The following is a 22,070-nucleotide window of genomic DNA, read 5'->3' on the forward strand; positions in this document are numbered from 1 at the left end:
AAAGGATACAGTTGATCCTTGAACAAAATGGGTTTGAAGAGTGCGGGTTCACTTATATGTGGATTATTTTCACTAAATATAGACTACAGTACTACACAATCCCAGGTTGGTTGAATCCATGAATGTGGAACTGTGGATACCGAGGGTCCACTGGAGAGTTACATGCAGGTTTTCAACTGCGCAGAGGATGGGTGCTCCTAACCTCTGCTTTGTTCAGAGTATATGATCATGTTAGAAAATAATATAAAAATGAAGAAAAGTTTAAAAATCATTTCTATTTTGCCACCAAGAGATAAACACTGATACTGCAAACACGCCAGCACATATCCTTCTATTTGTATTTTTAGTAGTCAAGTCCCTTAGAGTCTCAGGGAACAAAGATTGCAGAGTCTGGACCACCTGAGGCCTGGGATGCCTCACAGGGACCTGAGAGATTGTACTGGCCACAGGCAATCCTTTCTGCTCATAGTCTTCAAATTCTTTTGCTTCTTTTTCACCTGAAAGACATTTGAAAAATTCTGTGCTCATGTGCACATTTTAAAATTGGCATCTAAATATTTTTATTTTTAAGTTTAATTATTTTTAAAAGATATAATTTCTGCATAGTGTAAATATTGACATTTAAAAATAGAACTCTTAGTGCTCCTTCAGATGTATCTAGGGGCCTTTAAGTACTGTGATTTTATGCATAACATCACCTATTTTAAAAATAAGTAAACAACCTCCTTTTTAACATTCAGAATAGCTGCATCTTTCCTTTTCTCCTTGAGCTTGTATTTCCAGTCCAATTTCCTCCACAAATATGATTCCTGATGTAATAGCTTTTTATTGTGTAAAGTCCTTTATAGATCACCCAATTACATATATATTATATATATATATGATATATATTATATAACACATATAAGCAGTATATTTGATCAAAACTACATAAGTTGAACATAATTTTTCAAAATAACAAATATGTACAAATTTTGAAAAGTAAATTTTAAATATATGACACAGTTCTTATTGAAAATGAATTTTTAATGGGATTAATCGTGTCCATACTTTTGTTATGTATTTAGTGAAAGAAAAAGTTATAGCCTGATAAAATAACTTGATTTGTCAGCTATCATATTATTTTAGTTTTTGTTAATAGGATATATAAATTAATAAAATTAAATATAAATTATTTTATGTAATAAAATTAAAAGAGCTGACTGTAGTTGGAATAACTATTTCTTGATGTGATTTGATAACTGCCTTACTGAATTATCCACAATGAATCTGAAAAAAATCACATAAAAGTTTTATCCATGTGTTTTAGCCAATATCCTATGCAAATTTTGAGTCCTGGAAACCATTCCAAATCACATTTAAAGGAATCATCCTCCTAACATTTTCTGCCTTGCCCATTTGAGATGTCTTTCCTTTAAGCTAATAATACATCCAAAAGCTGAGTATTAATAATTTAAAAGAATCACAGTTAAGTACATGAAGTGATTTTTGTATTCAGTATTTCCTACTGATACCTTCTTTGCCATCCTCTTATTCAAGAAGGATGCATTCTTTGACAGTTGTTGAAGAATGAAGAGGCAAAGTACATTAAGCAAAAATTATCATTGTTCCTATCACTACACTGCACCATACATCTAAATTTAGAACATCCCAACATGAACCAGCATGTTGTATTTCTATCATTAAATTTCATCTTCAACAGGAATGTGTATTAGGGCAGGAAAATACAGGAAGCCCCTCAGGTCTATGGTACCTGGGTTAATTATTAAAGGGGAATTCTCCATTGTTTGCTACATGGGTGAGTGAGAGTGGGGAATTATTTTGTAAAGGGATGAAAGATCTATTTTCAAGGAAATCAGTTTTAGGAAAGTTGAAGATCTGGAAATGTATTCCCTTAAAACTATCAGTGTTCTCTGGCCGCTTGGAAAGTCTTCACATATCTCTGTTTGGGGCTTCCCTGGTGGTGCAGTGGTTGAGAGTCCGCCTGCCAATGCAGGTGACACGGGTTCGTGCCCCGGTCCGGGAAGATCCCACATGCCGCGGAGCGGCTGGGCCCGTGAGCCATGGCCGCTGAGCCTGCGCATCCGGAGCCTGTGCTCCGCAACAGGAGAGGCCACAACAGTGAGGGGCCTGCATACCGCAAAAAAACAAAAACAAAAAAACATATCTCTGTTTGAAGGCAACTAATCTTTTTTATGAGAGTTAGAGAATGAGAACTTTCACAAAGATTTTGTAAACTCCAATATATAGCTTCTCTAAGCTCCTCCTAAATTCTCCTTTTCCATAATTAACCCATAGTCCTTTAACAAAAGAGGCCAGAGTAGTTGCTACTGAATTCCTCAAGCAATTGTAGTCTTGCACCTTGAATCTTCTAAACGGAACAAATTGCACTCATTACCCGTATCATCAGGTCTGGAGCTGGCTCCGTGTGGGGGTGACACCCAGACCACAGCAGAGAAATCTAACAATTAGATGGAACCACAGGAATAAGAAGAAAACCCATAGGTCTGAGGGATTTCAGGTCTTCAAAGTGAATGGGGGAGAAACCAGATTTAAAAGTTTTCACCCATTCAAATTTAATTTTTATACTGAATTTTTTTAAAATAAATTTATTTGTTTATTTATTTTTGGCTGTGTTGGGTCTTCGTTGCTGTGCGCGGGCTTCCTCTAGTTGCAGCGAGCAGGGGCTACTCTTTGTTGTGGTGCGCGGGCTTCTCATTGCAGTGGCTTCTTTTGTAGAGCACGGGCTCTAGGCGTGCGGGCTTCAGTAGTTGTGGCTCGTGGGTTCAGTAGTTGTGGCTCACAGGCTCTAGAGTGCAGGCAAGTGGTTGTGGTGCACGGACTTAGTTGCTCCGCGGCATGTGGGATCTTCCCGAGACAGGGCTTGAACCCATGTCCCCTGCATTGGCAGGCGGATTCTCAACCATTGCGCCACCAGGGGAGCCCTATACCGAATTTTTATAAATAAGTTTTTGCTTTGGTAGCAAGAGACCTCAGCCACCTTAAACTTAAAACTTGGGCTAAACCTAATTTTGGCAACAAACACCAAATCGATTAAAAAAACACACACAGAATTTTGACTGTTTTTGATCCTGGTGAAGCAGAGCATAACTCCTGGTTTTTCTCCTTGACTCAAGACTAAGAATTATCATAAAGACAAGGAGATCAGTACCAGGGGTGCTTTTTCAGCAAATTCATTCTCCCAAATTCAGAACTTCCTTTTAGTATATCAATATGTACCTATGACTTATGTCTCCAAACCCTTTTTTGAATATATTTATATTTTAGGTTGTTTGTGGTAATAAAAAGGATTTCCTTTAATTACCCTAAAATTACCCCCTCTGTACATCAGAGTTTGCCCTCTTCCCTGTCATTCTAGATAAGCAGCTTTTCTGAAGCTTTTCCAGATCCTTCATGTCTTCCTGCGGGGTGTGTATCTAAACAGGCACATGGCCCTCCAGATGCCTCTGCCACTGACTTTGAGGAAAGGGAAGACACTCTGCTGTGTCCATTTTTAAACTGTTGCTATGTTCTGGCATTCAAAATGTTCAAAAATTCCTGGCATTTTTGAAAAAGAAATACCCTCTAAGAAACTGACTGAGTTGAAAAGCAGTTTTTGTTAGCAGAAAGGCAGTGTGACTGTTATCAGACCTTAGCAGGGTGACAAAGGTGTCACTTGCATGCTAAATAGCCTACAGAAGCACAAGGCAGGGATCCAGACCAAAGGGGAAGGAGGAAATGAACCATTGTTGAGCTTCATGAATCATTCTAAGTGATTTACACTCTAACTTTATGATATAGCAGCGTTTAAGTTCTCCATAATTAGGAGAAATTATCAAAAGGCCAGAAAATAAAGTAGCCTTTCAAGATCATAGTTGTTAAGTAGCAGAGCAAAAATTCAAACACAGGTATGTTTTATACCCAGTCATGCTCCTTTCTTTATATGACACAACAAAAGTTTTGATTACCTGCTGTGTGCCGCCCACTGTTCTGGAAACTCAAAGGTGAGTAAGATACAGTCTTTGTTCTGAAGGATATTTGATTCTATTCAAGAGAGACAGATACATGAACAAATGCAGTTAAGTATATGAGTCTGTTTGTTCTTGTCTTTGAATTTCCGATCAGTTTAAATAGATGGGCAGGAAAAATCCATTCTGGCAAAATTTTAGATCTAAGGCAAGTCAACAGTTAGGGATGGAAGTTACGTGCAACAGTAACAGTAACAGAGACCTTAGCCCCTGAAGCACCTGTTTACCTTCATTGCTGCTCTTCAATCTTCCTGGCTTCAATGGGACCTGAGAATTTCTATGCGAAGGAAAGGATAAAACCTGTTTATCAAACACTCTATTAAGTTAAATAAGTATCCACTGCTGTGGCAACAATCTAAATAAAAGTCAGTATCGTCTGACAAACCTAGGAAAATGTCTGTCTTCAATTCTTGTTTGAAAATGTATCTCATCTCTTTTTACTTTTTCTTTAGAGTAGTGTCTGATTACCTTTTATGTCCCTCACAACCCCACATATTAGGTGCTATAAAAATGCTTGTTAATCATCCTCACATCAGCTGTGACAGGGTTCAATGATCAATGTGCCATTGAGTGACAATTATTCTGAAAAGCCTTAGAGTTACTTATGGTCCCAAGAAGCAGGACTGGTTAACTCGATCACTAGATAGATAATGATACTCTGTACTTTCTTTACTCTTTAGGAACATAATCTCGTTTTACCAAACTCCCATCTTAGTAAGACTGCTGTATCTATCACAGCACTAGTTGCTGATTGCTTGCTGAACATTTGTAGAATATTTGTTGAAAGAATGAATGAATGAATAATCATTTTATTTTCAGTACATTCAAGTGATACCCAATGTTGATGAAAATAATCTGTAAACAATCTACAATAGGAATAGAAAAGAGTTTTATTTGAGGACTATAGCCTGGAAGACAGCCTCTCAGATAACTCTGAGGAACTGATCTGAAAAAGCATGGTTTTCAGCACAGTTTTATATGTTGTCAGAACAAAGAACATTAAACAAGTCAGGGATATGTTCCTTCAAGGTTTGAAAAAAAAAAAAACAGATTAGCATGTACACAGCAAGTCAGTATGGCCTTGGCACCTGGAAAGGGAGTCTTATCATCGAAGGAGAACCAGCATTGGCCTCCCAGGAAGAGAGGCATTTAATCGTTACTTTTAACATGGATATTCTTTACTTCTGGTCAATGTGCCCTTTACTTAATAATTAAAGCAGGTGTAAAATGTATGTTTGACAGGCCACAAACAGGCAATTTTAGCTGGCATAAAATTCAAGTTAACTCATGTATAAGCTAGAATGACTTACCCATACCTCAGTATGTGGAAATATCTTTTACCCCCAGGAATCCCATAATGGCTTTATTATTTTTTAGCACAATTTTGTGCCTAGGTACTGAGACTACTTGGATATTGTTTATGAAATGATGAAAACAGCAACAATAACAATTGCCATTGATTCATCCCAACCCTGGGCCTGGAAGTGGCATTTGTTATCTCATATAATCTTCACAGTAACCCTAGGAAGCAGGTACTTACATTACCCCTGTTTTACACATGAGAATTCTGAGGCTTTAAGGGATTAAGTAATTTGCCCAAAGTCATGCAGCTAGTAAGTGTTTGCACCTATTTTAAAATCCAGGTCTGCTCTTCTCCAAAACCCACAGGGTTGATTAGTGAGAATTAAGGCATACATTTTCCCCCACCCTCTTGATTTCTATAAAGCAAATGTTATTCTATGTATAGATCCAGACATTAAAATTACACACCATAACATATCTTCTACTATGTAAAATCCAACTAAGATGACCCTTTGACAGGGTGCTTTTAACAGGGTATTTCATGTCTATTAATCTCTAAACTCTGTTCTATTAACCCACTATCAGTCATCTCTTTATAACTCAAAGGTTAATAGGCAAGCACCCACTTCTAATTTATTAATGTATGGTGTGGGTGTGTGAGCCAAAGGCCGAATTAAATCAACCGTCAGCTTCACTTTTTCAAAAAACCAAAATCACAGTGCTGTGTCTGGCTAATGAACTGCCAACATCTCATTTTAAGTGAGTTTACATTTCAATTTGAGAAAACTTAAAATATGAAAATATTTGTAAATGGATTCCCAAGGTAAAAAAAACATGCAATTCTAAAAGCAGTCTTATTCTTTATTTTATTTTTTAATTGTTGGTTTTTGTTTTGTTTTGTTTTTGCTTGGAATATGTCTTGAGAATTAGCAGTGAATTGGAAACAATTTTTTAAGTCAAGATATGAAACAGCACAGAGCTCCTGTCCTTTACTTTTTCAGTCCATGTGGTTTCTACTAAAAATGTTACTCTACACTTGAAGGGTCATACCCTCCTTTGAAATATCTAATTTCACCTGAGCTTTTTTGGAATTCGAGAGAGTACTGGTTTTGAGTCTTACATTTTTATCTCCAAAAGGACTAAAGATACATCTAGAATTGAGCACTATAAACAAGAAAGCCTAGATGCATTAAACTCCATAGGTACTTACAAATGTCAAGAAATGGCCTGTTTTCAGATCTTGCCTTTGATGATATAAATAAAATAATTATGTTTTATCAAATGCTTGCTATGTGCTTTGCAATGTGTGATTTCTTTAACAATTACTCTCACTAAACCTTAGTTTTCTCATCTGTAAAATGAAAATAATAGTAGCACCTACCTCATAGAGTGATTTGAAGCTACCTAAGATCACATGGCTAAAAAACAGAAGAGCTGGGATTCGATTACAGGTATATCTAACCTTAAAAGCCCAAGCTCCTAACCACTATAATATGGAATAGTGGGCATGGACAGCATATGTATGGATGCTTCCACACCTCAAAGTTCTTCCCCATGACCTTAATTGACTATTTCATGACAGGGGTAGAGCTGTTTCCTTGTGACCTTATTTATACTATCTGACCAGATACCTGTTTAGAAGTAGTTTGAGCCATTCTCAGTTAAGACAGAATTTGTTTTATTAATTTTCTTTTATAGAATCTGTTTGAACCTACAGTTAGCAAAGTGAAACTTGGCATGATTTACGGGGAGGAGCCCAGGAAGGTGCTTTGCAAATACCCAAGTTGAAGCTGTTTTCCATTTAGCCGCTCCGCAAATATTACCTATTGATTCACATCCAGAGCCTCTCATATTTCTCCAACATCTTTCTCTCTTGATCCCTGCAAGGAATCTTTTTTTTTTTTAACATCTTTATTGGAGTATAATTGCTTTACAATGTTGTGTTAGCTTCTGCTGTACAACAAAGTAAATCAGCTATATGTATACATATATCCCCATATCCTCTCCTGCTGGAGACTCCCTACCACCCTCCCTATCCCATCACTCTAGGTCGTCACAAAACACCGAGCTGATCTCCCTGTGCTAAGCAGCAGCTTACCCCGAACCGTCCATTTTACATTTGGTAGTGTATATATGTCAATACTACTCTCTCACTTCATCCCAGCTTCCCCTTCCCCCTGACCGTGTTCTCAACTCTGTTCTCTACGTCTGTGTCTTTATTCCTGCCCTGCCACTAGTTTCATCAGTACCGTTTTTTTTAAGATTCCATATATACGCATTAACATATGGTATTTGTTTTTCTTTTTCTGACTTACTTCACTCTGTATGACAGACTCTAGGTCCATCCACCTCATTACAAATAACTCAATTTCTTTTCTTTTTATGGCTGAGTAATATTCCGTTGTATATATGTGCCACATCTTCTTTATCCATTCATTTGTCAATGAACACTTAGGTTGCTTCCATGTCCTGGCTATTGTAAATAGTGCTGCAATGAACATTGTAGTACATGACACTTTTTGAATTATGGTTTTCTCAGGGTATATGCCCAGTAGTGGGATTGCTGGGTCATATGTTAGTTCTATTTTTAGTTTCTTAAGGAACCTCCATACGGTTCCCATAGTGGCTGTATCAATTTACATTCCCACCAACAGTGCAAGAGGGTTCCCTTTTCTCCACACCCTCTCCAGCATTTATTGTTTCCAGATATTTTGATGATGGCCATTCTGACTGGTATGAGGTGATACCTCATTGTAGTTTTGATTTGCATTTCTCTAATGATTAGTGATGTTGAGCATCATTTCATGTGTTTGTTGTCCATCTGTATGTCTTCTTTGGAGAAACGTCTATTTAGGTTTTCTGCCTATTTTTGGATTGGGTTGTGTGTTTTTTTGATATTGAACTGCATGAGCTGCTTGTATATTTTGAAGATTAATCCTTTGTCAGTTACTTCATTTGAAAGTATTTTCTCGCATTCTGAGGGTTGTCTTTTCATCTTGTTTATGGTTTCCTTTGCTGTGCAATAGCTTTTAAGTTTCATTAGGTCCCATTTGTTTATTTTTGGTTTTATTTCCATTACTCTAGGAAGTGCATCAAACAGGATCTTGCTGTGATTTATGTCATAGAGTGTTATGCCTATATTTTTCTCTAAGAGTTTTATAGTGTCTTGCCTTACATTTAGGTCTTTAATCCATTTTGAGTTTATTTTTGTGTATGGTGTTAGGAAGTGTTCTAATTTCATTCTTTTACATGTAGCTGTCCAATTTTCCCAGCATCACTTATTGAAGAGGCTGTCTTTTCTCCATTGTTTATTCTTGCCTCCTTTGTCAAAGATAAGGTGACCATAGGTGCATGGGTTTATTTATGAGCTTTCTATCCTGTTCCATTGATCTATATTTCTGTTTTGGTGACAGTACCATAATGTCTTGATTACTGTAGCTTTGTAGTATAGTCTGAAGTCAGGGAGCCTGATTCCTCCAGCTCCATTTTTCTTTCTCAAGATTGCTTTGGCTCTTCAGGGTCTTTTCTGTTTCCATACAAAGTGTAAAATTTCTTGTTGTAGTTCTATGAAAAATGCCATTGGTAGTTTGATAGGGATTGTATTGAATTTGTTGATTGCTTTGGGTAGTATAGTCATTTTCACAATGTTGATTCTTCCAATCCAAGAACATGGTATATCTCTCCATCTGTTTGTATCATCTTTGATTTCTTTCATCAGTGTCTTATAGTTTTCTGCATACAGGTCTTTTGCCTCCTTAGGTAGGTTTATTCCTAGGTATTTTAATTTTTTTGTTGTTGCAATGGTAAATGGGAGTGTTTCCTTAATTTCTCTTTCTGATTTTTTGTTTTTAGTGTATAGGTATGCAAGAGATTTCTGTGCATTAATTTTGTATCCTGCTACTTTAACAAATTCATTGATTAGTTCTAGTAGTTTTCTGATAGCATCTTCAGGATTCTCTATGTATAGTATCATGTCATCTGCAAACAGTGACAGTTTTACTTCTTTTCTGATTTGGATTCCTTTTATTTCTTTTTCTTCTCTGATTGCTGTGGCTAAAGCTTCCAAAACTATGTTGAATAATAGCGGTGATAGTGGGCACCCTTGTCTTGTTCCTGATCTTAGTGGAAATGGTTTCAGTTTTTCACCATTGAGAATGATGTTGGCTGTGGGTTTAATGTGTCATTTAAAACTTGTGTTTCCTTGGGCTTCCCTGGTGGTGCAGTGGTTGAGAGTCCACCTGCTGATGCAGGAGACATGGGTTCGTGCCCCAGTCTGGGAAGATCTCACATGCCGCGGAGCGGCTGCGCCTGTGAGCCATGGCCGCTGGGCCTGTGCGTCCGGAGCCTGTACTCCGCAACGGGAGAGGCCACAACAGTGAGAGGCCCACGTACAGCAAAAAGAAAAAAAACAAAAGAAAAAAAACTTGTGTTTCCTTATTTATTTTCATTTGGGTTGATCTGTCTGTTGGTGTAAGTGGGATGTTAAATCCACTACTATTATTGTCTTACTGTTGATTTCCCCTTTTGGTTGTATTGATTTCCCCTTTTATGGTTGTTAGCATTTCCCTTATGTATTGAGGTGCTCCTATGTTGGATGCATAAATATTTACAATTGTTATATCTTCTTCTTGGATTGATCTCTTGATCATTATGTAGTGTCCTTCCTTGTCTCTTAAAATAGTCTTTATTTTAGAGTCAGTTTTTCTGATATGAATCTTGCTACTCCAACTTTCTTTTGATTTCCATTTTCATGGAATATCTTTTTCCATCCCCTCACTTTCAGTCTGTATGTGTCCCTAGATCTGAAGTGGGTCTCTTGTAGACCGCATATATGCAGGTCTTGTTTTTGTATCCATTCAGTCAGTCTGTGTCTTTTGGTTGGAGCATTTAATCCATTTACATTTAAGGTAATATTTGATATGTATGTTTCTATTACCATTTTCTTAATTGTTTTGAGTTTGTTTTTATAGGTCTTTTTCTTATCTTTTGTTTCCTTCCTAGAGAAGTTCTTTTAGCATTTGTTGTAAAGCTGGTTTGGTGGTGCTGAATTTTCTTAACTTTTGCTTGTCTGTGAAGCTTTTGATTTCTCTGTCAAATCTGAATGAGATCCTTGCTGGGTAGAGTAATTTTTGTTGTAGTTTTTTCCCCTTCATCACTTTAAATATATCTTGCCACTCCCTTCTGGATTGCTGAGTTTCTGCTGAAAGATCAGCTGTTAACCTCATGGAGATTCCCTTGTATGTTATTTCTTGCTTTTCCCTTGCTGCTTTTAATATTTTTTCTTTGTGTTTAATTTTTATTAGTTTGATCAATATGAGTCTTGACATGTTTCTCCTTGGGTTTATCCTGTATGAGACTCTCTGCACTTCCTGAACTTGATTGACTATTTCCTTTCCCATGTTAGGTAAGTTTTCAACTAAAATCTCTTCAAATATTTTCTCAGACCCTTTCTTTTTCTCTTTTTCTGGGATGCCTATAATTCGAATGTTGGTTCACTTAACATTGTCCCAGAAGTCTCTGAGACTGTCCTCCATTCTTTTTATTCCTTTTTCTTTATTCTGCTCTGTGGCAGTTATTTCCACCATTCTATCTTACAGCTCATTTATCCGTTCTCCTGCCTCAGTTATGCTATTGATTCTGTCTAGAGTATTTTTAATTTTAGCTATTGTGTTGTTCATTACTGTTTGTTTGCTCTTTAGTTCTTCTAGGTCCTTGTTAAACATTTCTTGTATTTTCTCTATTCTATTTCCAAGATCATCTTTACTATCATTACTCTGAGTTCTTTTTCAGGTAGTTTGCTGATTTCTTCTTCATTTTTTTGATATTGTGGGTTTTTATCTTGCTCCTTTGCCTGCAAGATATTTCTCTGTCTTCTCATTTTGTCTGATTCACAGTATTTGAGGTCTCCTTTCCCTAGGCTGCAGGTTCATAGTTCCTCTTCCTGCTTTTCTCTTCCCGCAGTGGAGAGGTTGGTCCAGTGGCTTGTGTAGGCTTCCTGATGGGAGGGACTGGTACCTGTGTTCTGGTGGGTGGAGCTGAGTCTTTCCCTCTGCTGAGCAGGGCTATGTCAGGTGGTGTGTTTTGGGGTGTCTGTGACCTTAGTATGACTTTAGGTAGTCTGTGTGCTGATGGGTGGGTTTGTGTTCCTGTCTTTTTTGTTGTTTTGTATGAAGCATACAGTGCTGGGAACTGCTGGCATTTGGGTGGAACAGGGTTTTGGATTCAGATAGAGGCCTCCGTGAGAGCTCTTGGCGATTAATCTTCCCTGGGGCCAGGAATTCTCTAGTGGTCCAGCTTCCTGGACTCACTGCTCCCACCCCAAAGCCTCAGACCCAAATTCCAGTCGAGGAACCAAGACCCTGCAGGTCACTCATTCCCACAATAAAGGGGATTTAAAAAAAGAAAGACTACCAAAACCCCAGACAAATGGTAAAAAGTAAAATCAAACAAAAACAGAAGCAAGGAAACACACACACATACAAAAGAAATAAAAATAGAACCAAATAAAACAAAAAGCAAAGAACAACCAGACAAATAGAGGAACTCAAAGGCGAAATCAAACAATTAGGATCAAAACTAACAAAACCACAAAACCAAAGCAGTGTGCCAACTGAAGAATAAAGTAAGGAAACAGAACCGATAAAAAGGATTAAAAAATAATAATAAAATAAAAATGGAAAAAACACAAGACAACAGAAAAGCAAAGTAGAAATGGAAATATTTTTAAAATAAATAATATATTAAGGAAAAAGAAGAAGAATAAAAATAAGGGAAAAGAACACAGAACAACAGAAAAGCAAAGTAAAAATAGAAATATATATTTAAGAAAGTTATAAAACATGAAGATCCCAAAAGACTAAATTAAAAAAAAAAAACTAAAACAATAACAACAACAAACAAAAAAAGAAAAAAAAAGAAACAAACAAAAAAGCCAGAACCAACAACAGAATGAATGAAAACATGATAAAATTCTTAGTAATAATTATGTTTCCCTGGGGTCTCCACTGTAAGTGTCCTTGCACATGCAGTGAGACACAGCCCACCTCTGCTTCTCCAAGAGGCCCTCCTCTGCCTCTGGGCTGGTCTCTGGACCTGCTGTGGGCTCTGTGGGAACCACTCAGACTCTGATTGGGCCCAATTCCTCAGTGTGCTTGCCCCCAAAGTCCACAGCTGCCAGAGCTAGACTGTTTTCATTTGTGGGAACACTCATTGTCTACTCAGATATTCCATAGACACAGGGTCTACCTAGCTGATCATGGGGATTTAATCTGCAGCTTGAACAGCTGATGGAAAGATTTTTGATCTTCTTCCTTAGTCACCCTGTTCCTGAGGTTCAGCTTTGGTTTTATCCCCACCTCTCCCTGTGGTCCACCCACAGGAGTCTGGTCCTGAGGCTGCCTTGGAGCTCTTGGGTCTGCCCCTGTGAGGACGGGGTGCAGAGGTGGTATGGCTGCTTGGATCACAGGACCCCTGGTGGCACCAAATGCACAGGGAAGCTGGTGGCCACGGGCACAAGAGATATGGCCCAGTGAGGGCCTTTTCTGGTGCTCAGCATAAGGCGTGTGAGGGCCAGCCCTGAGAAGGCTTCTTTTATTGGTGCCGGTGTGTGGGGAGAGAGAGGTTACAGTAGCGGCTCCTCCCCCTGCAATAGCGCCCTGTTTCCATGGCAGTCCAGTCTTCCTCCATAGGCATTCCCTGCTGCGGATTTCCTCCCTCCCGTCCCCTCAGTTTGTCTCCCCACAGCCAACAGCAGTTCTCGCTCCAGGTCTATTCTCCAATCCCCACAATCCAGCTCCCAGCCCCCTTGAACACCTGTGAACACACATCCCAGTCTGGGGCACATAGGGCTGTGGTACAGACCACCTGTATATTTCTCACTGTGTCCCATCTGCCGTAGATCGGCCGCTTCACCCTCTTCTGACAGGCTCAAATGCTTTTCCCTTCTGTCCCAATTGATTTCCCTGTTGGAGTGGGGGTTTCCCTGAATTCGGGAATCTCTCCTCTGCTTCAGCTCCCTTGCCCCGAGGTGCATGTCCCATCCCACTTCCTCTCCTCCTCCTTCTCCCTCCTTTTTTTCATCCTACCCAGTTATTCAGGGATCTTTATAGTCCCTTCTGGTGTTGAAGGTTTTCTGCTAGTTTTCAGCTGGTATTCTGTGAGAATTGTTGCATCTATAGGTGTATTCCTGATGCATCATGGGGAGAGATGAACTGCATGTCCTCCTACTCCTCTGCTATCTTAACTCCCCCTGCAAGGAATCTTTTTATCCTACAACACAATGGTGGCCTCAAGATGGAGGAGACAACCAATTCTGAACCTACAAAGCTGGCTTTAAGAGTAAACTATGCCATGGAGGCAGTGACCTCAAGGGACCTTAGTTTTGTTTTGTTTTGTTTTTCGGTACGTGGGCCTCTCACTGTTGTGGCCTCTCCTGTTGTGGAGCACAGGCTCCGGACATGCAGGCTCAGCGACCATGGCTCATGGGCCCAGCCACTCCGCGACATGTGGGATCCTCACGGACCAGGGCATGAACCCGTGTCCCCTGCATGGGCAAGTGGACTCTCAACTACTGCGCCACCAGGGAAGCCCGGGACCTTAGTTTTTTGATGTGCAAAATGGGACTAGTATTTCCCTGGCTTGCCTCCCAGTTCTTCATAGATCAAAATAGAGAAGCATTCTACAAAAAGACAAAGTGGCATAATTCTTACAGGCAAGGGGTTTAGAGCAAAACAGGGTTACATTTAAAGCCTCATTTTGATACTTGGTGGCTGCATGATCTTGAACATATTATTTAACCTAAGGGATCAAGGCAACTGTGAAGATTAAATGATATGATCCACTTGGAATGCAACAAGTTCTAACTAATAGGTTTTCTTTATTAACATTGGGTTATAAATGGCCTTATTTCAATGTAAGAGAATAAAGAGGAAAGAAATATCAAATACCTGAATGAATGCATGGTGTATGTAAGTTCAAAATGAGTTTTTGGTGTTTAAATATGATCTGTACTCTCTAAATCCTCCCAAAATACCATTAGTTCATCAGCAGTAAATTACAGTGAAAGCATTTTCATTAAATTTCCTTTTCTCCAAAGAAGAATCTCAATTTGCAGACTTTATATTAGATCTTGTCTTTTGACCCTGTGTTTGGTACATAAAATTCCTCGGTAACAATTTAGTAAATAGATAAGTGATATATGTTTGCTTTTGTGTAGCAAATATATATTATACGCCTAGCTGATGAAGTTATGAACATAAGAGATATAGGTATGCAACATAGTATGAGCATGCTGTGGGAAATGTTGCTTACTTTATATTTCTCCTGAATCAGTAGATGAGTTTGGCACAGTGCAGTACTTTTTGATAACTTTGGTTATGTTTTAGACAAATTTCCTCTTTCAGAATATAAAGAAAATCTTTATTGTGCTAAGATATTTCAGAGATCGCTCAGCAGAACAGCAATTGAAGATGTTAAAAGAATAGTAAACCTAAAAATAGAGTTTTTTTCCTCTACAGACCATCAAATCACTGATAAATTCTGCAGCATAACATAGTAAAATTTGCTACTTCTACATTATTGTTTTTTGCTTTGCTTTGTCTTTCCTAGAATGACTACAAAAAACTGTCAATGCAGTGCAAAGATTTTGTTGTTGGACTCCTCGATCTGTGCAGAAATACTGAAGAAGTAGAGGCCATTCTGAATGGGGATGTTGAAATACACCACAGTGGTGGAGATCACGGTCGTCCAAATCTCAGCCGTTTAAAACTTGCCATTAAATATGACGTAAAAAAAGTAAGGTCAGGCCTGAAGCCCCTTTTACATTATTTCAGTTTTTATTGGTGCTAAATCAGGATGAAGGGTTGGCATAATTAGATTGAGCTGGTTTTTTCTAATTAATTGCACTAGGTAGGTTCTCTAACAATTCTAAGTGCCTGGTTGTGAGGCATTTAACCTACACTAATGCCAGTCTTTAAAACCTAGACTTGTTTATGCAGTGATTGACACTTTCTTTTACTTAACTAATGATACAAAAATGACTTTGTGTGTTCAAACTACAAGGCATTTGTTATAGGATAGGAACATCATTATTTAAGACCCAACTCGGTTTTCCCATTTGTTAATATATTCCAATTCCAGACCAATGACTTCTATTCCTTCTTTAGAGCATTTGAATCTCCTTCATCTTTATTTGTGGAGTATTTTTATTTCTGTCTTCATGTGGTGCCCCCTATCCTTGACTGCTTTCTTAGGTTATGTAAGATATCTTTAAAAAAACAGTTTTTAAAGGTAGGTTTTCTAATAAAAGTAACACAGACTTATGGTAAGCTTTCAAACAATATAGACATTCCATCTTTCTATCTTCTCAATTCTTAACGGAGAGTGGTTAATCAATATTATATTTCTCTCCATAAATTTATACCTTGGACATCTTCACATATCAGTAAATAAACATCCACTTAATCTTTTCAAAGGCTGCATATCGTTATGTTTATTTATATTGTTATGTTCATTTAGTCAGTTTACTATTTAAGGATGTTTATTATTTTCTTTATTTTTTTTGTTATTTCAAAACATTTGCTAAATTTCCCTTCAAAAAATGTACACCAGTTTACACATGTCAACAGTATGTGAGAGGGATTATTTCTTCCACTCATAATGGGTATTATTATTTTTTTATTTTTTAAAAATAGATCTTTATTGGAGTATAATTACTTCACAATACTGTGTTAGTTTCTGTTGCACAACAAAGCGAATCAGCCATATGCATACACATGTCCCCATATCCCCTCCCCCTTGAGCCTCCCTCCCATCCTCCCTATCCCACCCCTCTAGGTCATCGCAAAGTACCGAGCCGATCCCCCTGTGCTACATAATGGGTATTATTAAACCTTACCATTCTGAGAAGACAAACATTGTATCTTGATTTAATTATCTTCCAGGTTAACCATCCTTAAGAAACATTTTTAGTTCCTTTATATAACCTGTCCTTTGTCTAATTTTTAATATTCTTTACCAATTGTTATTTTGAGTTGTTGCTTTTTGTATATTAAATAATGCAGCTCTCTGTCATATGTAGGGTTCATTTGTAAGCAATAAATATGTAAGAATAAAAAATTCTGAAAAATTAAGAGTGAAATTTAATTATAAAGTTTTCTTAATTGAAAGAGTTTATGGTGCAGGAATAAAAAGAAATATCAGTAGAATAGAATAGGCAGTCCAGAAAAAGACCCATATGCAAATGGGAGCCTAGTATAAAATAAGTTTAGCATTTTAGGTCAGTGCAGAAAAGGTCATATACTTTAAAAAAAAAAGTATTTAGAATCTGATCTAGCAGGATCTTTATATCACTCCTTCTAGATGGAAAAAACATATAATCATAAAAGTCCTTTTGTAAAATATTGATGAATCATTTTCCAATATTAAATTTCCAAAATTTGTTTGTGCTTTGAAAGAAAACCCATTAGTCATAAAGCAAAAGTTGGAATCTTTGAATTTATGTAATACATATTAGAACCCCCTGCCATCTTGCTTAATACCTGCCCGCTAGATATTTTACATTTGTTCTTTAATTCTAACAATATTTTTCATGGGTAAGAACAGAACATAATATTAGAATGCAAGAAAAGAGTTTATGCTGAATCTTTAAGCAAGCTGTTAAATGTTTTGTCACTCCCCTGCTAGTTTGTAGCTCATCCAAACTGTCAACAGCAGCTTCTGTCCATATGGTATGAGAACCTTTCCGGTTTGCGGCAGCAGACCACGGCAGTCAAGTTTCTTGTGGTCCTCGCCGTTGCCATCGGACTGCCTTTCCTGGCTCTCATTTACTGGTTTGCTCCATGCAGCAAGGTATGTCTGTGAAGCCTGCACCTCTGTTATCTCCTAGTAGTGTATCTGGTTTATATATCAGAGCCAGTTAAGCAAAGAAAATTCTATTTCCCAAATAAAAATTTCAGGGAAGTCAGAGTTGGGTTTAAATAATCTTATTGTTTTTAATATTATAAAAATAACATATATTTGCTATAAGAAATAATGAAAGCAATGGAAAGAGAAAATTCACCTGTAATATTACCACTGTTAATATGCGAAAGAAAAACTCAGTATATTTCCTATTTGTCTTCTCTCTAGTTATACCTATGCATATATTTTTACATTTTTGATGAGGTATGCATTGAGCAGATATCTCAAATAACACCCTAAAAGAACATGTTTTCTTTTGTTATTTCTCCTCTGGCAAAATTTGAGATGAAAGTTTTTGTTTTGTATTTATTTTAGCGAATATGACCAGATAAATCTTAATATAAATAAAAGACAATTGTGTAAATATTACTATAATGCTTGTTTCAATGAAGACTATTTGTTTTAAGGACAGAATACATTGTAACCTGACAACAAAGATAGCCTGTTTTTTGGGGGGTTTTTGTTTTTGGCAAACTCTGCCCAGGATTTGATGAAACTAATTTGTTCAGATGGACCTAGCCTTTCATTAGTGTGACAGAAGAAGTTTGGAAAATGTTGACCTGTCATTCTGTTAACAGGCATAGAGATTTGTCTGCCCTGCATTGCCAACAATCTTATTCTGCATGTTTTTGAAGCCACATTTCTGGAATTGTCAAAGTTTCAACTCTTAGAGTCAGACTGAAATAACTCTAAAGCTATGTGGCTGAAATGTCTGCTGGACCATCTATTTATGTGCCATGTCTATATGCCAGTTGAATCACTTGCTGTTGTTAAATCTGGGCATGACTCATTTTCAAATATTTGTAACATGTGGGTGCAAAGACATATATCACCATTACCTACATATTTTCTTCTTATTATTACTTAGTCATATATTTGGTGCTTTAACCTTACAGGAATGTTATTAAGTGGCTTATGGTAGGAAGCTGGTGCAAAGCCTTACATAGTGGGAACTTCATAATTACTTCCACTGATGATGATAGGAACTGCTGGAAACTTGGCATTTTCTCCTGAGGGTAAAATCTGTCGTTATAAATGTTTTTCCCTTAAATATATAAGGCCAAAAGTTGGCCTTATATATTTATAAATAAATTATAAAGGAGGAAAATAAAATGAAAATAGTGATATTTACTAGAATTAGAATTTATAGCATGGATTTTTTTCTAGAAAGTTAAGATTTTTCTTTTCTTCCCTTTTTCATAGGAATGACAGATTCCACTTTGAAAAAAGAATTAATTCTCCTTACTAGAACATAAGCTACATCTATGTATGTAGTCTCTGTTCTGCTTCTACTTCAGAGATTTAACCTGAATTAAAAGTGGGGGGGGGGAAAGTGGGGGGGGTTCGGAATTATCCTTGTTATTACTCTGTGATCAGTTAAATTATAATCTTTCTTCTAAGGTGAATAATTGTGCCTCCCCATATCCAGTGAGTTCAAAAGCATAATGCCTTCCAGAGTGTTTGGTGTTTTGACAGACTAGTTTTGGCAGTCCTTAGAGTTGCACATTTCTTAAATTTTGATTGAATCCTAATTAACCTGATTTCCTTCACTATTTCTTCTTTCCTGGCCATGTTTCTTTCTGGTATGTTTTCCACCCTCGTTTATGAACCCTGAGGCAAATAATCAAATTAAAAGGACACTGTCAAGGACACTGTATTTTTTTTCATATGTAAAATCTATTTTACTGTTATTTAATGTTTGAAGCATGATGATAAAATCTATTTTACATTTTTCCCTTTGGTAATATATATAAATATTATTTACAGTTTAGAGAATTGATTTTTTTAAACAGGGGGGAGATTGCTCAAGCTATATTGATGCTTTTATTTAAAATATTATTTAAAATATTAAAAAATTCCAAAGCATCCATGAAAATTAAGCGAGATCAAATTGCAGGCATATGCACCTTGACAGAGTCCTTGTTTCTATTTAAAGTTTGGTTTTCTTTCCTCAAGTCTGCTCTTTTCTTCAAGAAATTCTTTTTGTCCTTACTTGTTCTCTTTTTCCACCATAACCCAAATGTGTTTTATACTCATTATAGTAAAAATAGGTCATGCTGTGATTTCAAATCATTTTGGCTTAAGCTATCTTCAACATTTTCTGCTACTATTGGTATTTGATAGTTATTTGATCATCAGTAAATACTTAAAAAGAGTATGATATAATATTTAAAAGCAGGTATTTCTTTCAGTGCTTACTTTCAGTCATTTTTCCAGGTACATCAGTTTTTCACCTTGTTCAATTTTTCTTTACAGTTATTTTTTAGAAATCTGTTTACATCACAGAATATATAGATGACAAATTTTACTAAAATGAATAACTCATTTCAGTTCCTAAAGTCCATTGAGTGGTACCAGAATCTCCTTTAGTTTAAAGAGAAACACAACTCTCAGTGATTTGTAATAAGAAATAGAAGATATGATTATCCAAACACACCACTTTAGTTTCCTGTCAACCATCTTTTTGTTTATGTGTTTGTTTTTTTAAATTTTATTTATGTATTATTATTTTTTAAACATCTTTATTGGTGTATAATTGCTTTACAATGGTGTGTTAGTTTCTGCTTTATAACAAAGTGAATCAGCTATACATATATTCCCATATATCCTCCCTCTTGTGTCTCCCTCCCACCCTCCCTATCCCACCCCTCTAGGTGGTCACAAAGCACCGAGCTGATCTCCCTGTGCTATGCGGCTGCTTCCCACTAGCTATGTATTTTACGTTTGGTAGTATATATTTACTAAGCAACAAAAGTACCTGGTTTGATTCTCTTCTCTCCCTTCCGAATAAAATAAAGGAGTCATATTGTGTAAGAACCAGGAACCCAGGGAAGAAGGAAGGTGAGGCAGGTGAGGAGTGAGGGGCAGATCAGATACCATGCCCTGAATAACTGAACATTGACTTTAGATGTGTCCAGACAGCTGAACTCAAGTTCCAGACCTCTCAAGCTTGAGGCACACTCTAATGTGGGTAGCTTTATTCTCACCCCGTTTTATGTCTCCAGCCTTTTCTCTTCTCCTTCTCCTATTTTAATTTGTGCTCTCTTGAGTTTTTCGTAATTCTGTATTTTGAAGGCCGCCTCTGATTCTCTCCTGAACAAAACAGGGAATAAATAAGTTTTCCATAGATTTTACTACTAATAGTCAATGCCCCAATCCCAGTTTTCCACAACAGTCAAATAAACTGAGAACTTTAAAAAATTGGTTTAATATTTATAATAATAGCTCTTTTCACCAGGAAGATATTGAACCTTGCAATAAATGATTAAATAAATCTTGTACACTTGATTAAATCTTATATAAAACATGATTAAATAGCCATGATTACAATAAATTGCATATAAAGCAAATGTAGAATTAAAATTGTATATGTGGCACACCATAGAAAAAGAAATTAAAGTCACATTAATGTTCAGTTTTTAATAGTCCATATTTTTTTAGAAAACATTGCTAAGGACAATAGGCAAGAGAAAAATCAAGCCTACTTTCTCTCCCATTTGTTTTAACTTTATTTGAGAGTTCTATTTAAACAAGATCTTAAAAAAACACAGAAAGTACTCTTTGATTCAATCTAATGAGCATTTACTTATGGAAGTATGGTTTTTGGACAACGTTTTTACAGCAACCTTTTACAAAGTAACCTTGGATTGGGCCTGCAATATATCTAACTGTATAGATCCATTGGCTTAAAACTAGATAGATAGAGCGGTTGATCTATTGATCTAGATAAACACACACACACACACACACACACACACACACACGCATGCATGCACGCACATACACACCCTGATATTCTGCCTGACCTAAGATTCTAAATATCAAGAGAGAAGGGACTAAACTATGTGATTCATCCTAGCTCTAACTTTTATGATTTTGAAAACCATATAGACAGATAAAGTGTGTAGGAACAGAGAACATTGATTGCATTCCTTCCATTATAGCATTTAGCTTTTTAAAATCTTAGAACCGTTTGTTCTCTAAGAATTTACATATATATGTACTTCAATGAGAAAATATGAACTTGTTTTGTAAACCAAATAGAAACATTAACTCAAACAAGTATGCCTGGGTTCAGATTCCAGCTCTACCACATATAAGCTGTGTGACCTTTAAGCTAGTTTCTGGACCTCACTTCCTCAGTTTCTTCATCCATAAAATGGGCATTTCAGCAGCATATACCGCTTTATTTTGTAATTATATCATGGAATTAACAGGGTAAAGCACTTAAAACAGTACATAAAAGTACTGGCCAAGTGTTGGTGGTATTATTATTAATTTTTACATTTTTCTGTAATAATAAACTCGTTTGAAAAGCTGTTGAAAGCTATTGGCCCTCTCCTAAGAAAAAATTCTTGCATACTTGTATTTGAGTTTTGTTAACCATTACAGGGGATACACAGAGCCCTTGAGACACATCCTGGGCACACACCATCCCTCTGCCCCAGCTAGGATTCGTGCATCTCAGATGGAAATGATTCCTGTACTATAGATGCAAAAGAGCTTTTATTGTCTCCATATTTCATATGAAGAATCTGACTTTCACATAATTTAGGAAATTCACTCATTGCTACTCAGCTAATGAGGGAATGAAACTGGAACCTGAACCTAAAATGTGTTGGTTATGTGACCAGAGATGTATGTAATTGCCAATCTGCATTTCTTACCACACTGATGCAATTCTAGCCAAAAAACCCCACAAAACTTTTTTATAAATCTTTTCCCGAAGCCTATGAACAGCAAATATAAAGTGATTTCCAATAGGCTTCTGCAAATATAAAA

At 36.8% G+C, this 22,070-nt stretch overlaps 1 protein-coding gene across 2 annotated transcripts in view; it reads left to right on the forward strand.

Annotated features, from left to right (window-relative positions):
* The window catches only part of TRPC6 (transient receptor potential cation channel subfamily C member 6), a gene marked incomplete at both ends in the record, with an annotated part of 115,929 nt that overhangs the window by 70,062 nt on the left and 23,797 nt on the right, over positions 1-22,070 (forward strand). For both annotated transcript variants that reach the window (XM_082843913.1, XM_082843914.1), the window contains 2 exons: positions 14,937-15,122; positions 17,013-17,177. In XM_082843913.1, the coding sequence (XP_082700039.1) occupies positions 14,937-15,122; positions 17,013-17,177 (351 nt within the window). The remainder of the gene's footprint in view (positions 1-14,936; positions 15,123-17,012; positions 17,178-22,070) is intronic.

The sequence above is a fragment of the Leucopleurus acutus genome, assembly GCF_964270905.1.
Source record: "Leucopleurus acutus genome assembly, chromosome: 8".
NCBI lineage: Eukaryota > Metazoa > Chordata > Mammalia > Artiodactyla > Delphinidae > Leucopleurus > Leucopleurus acutus.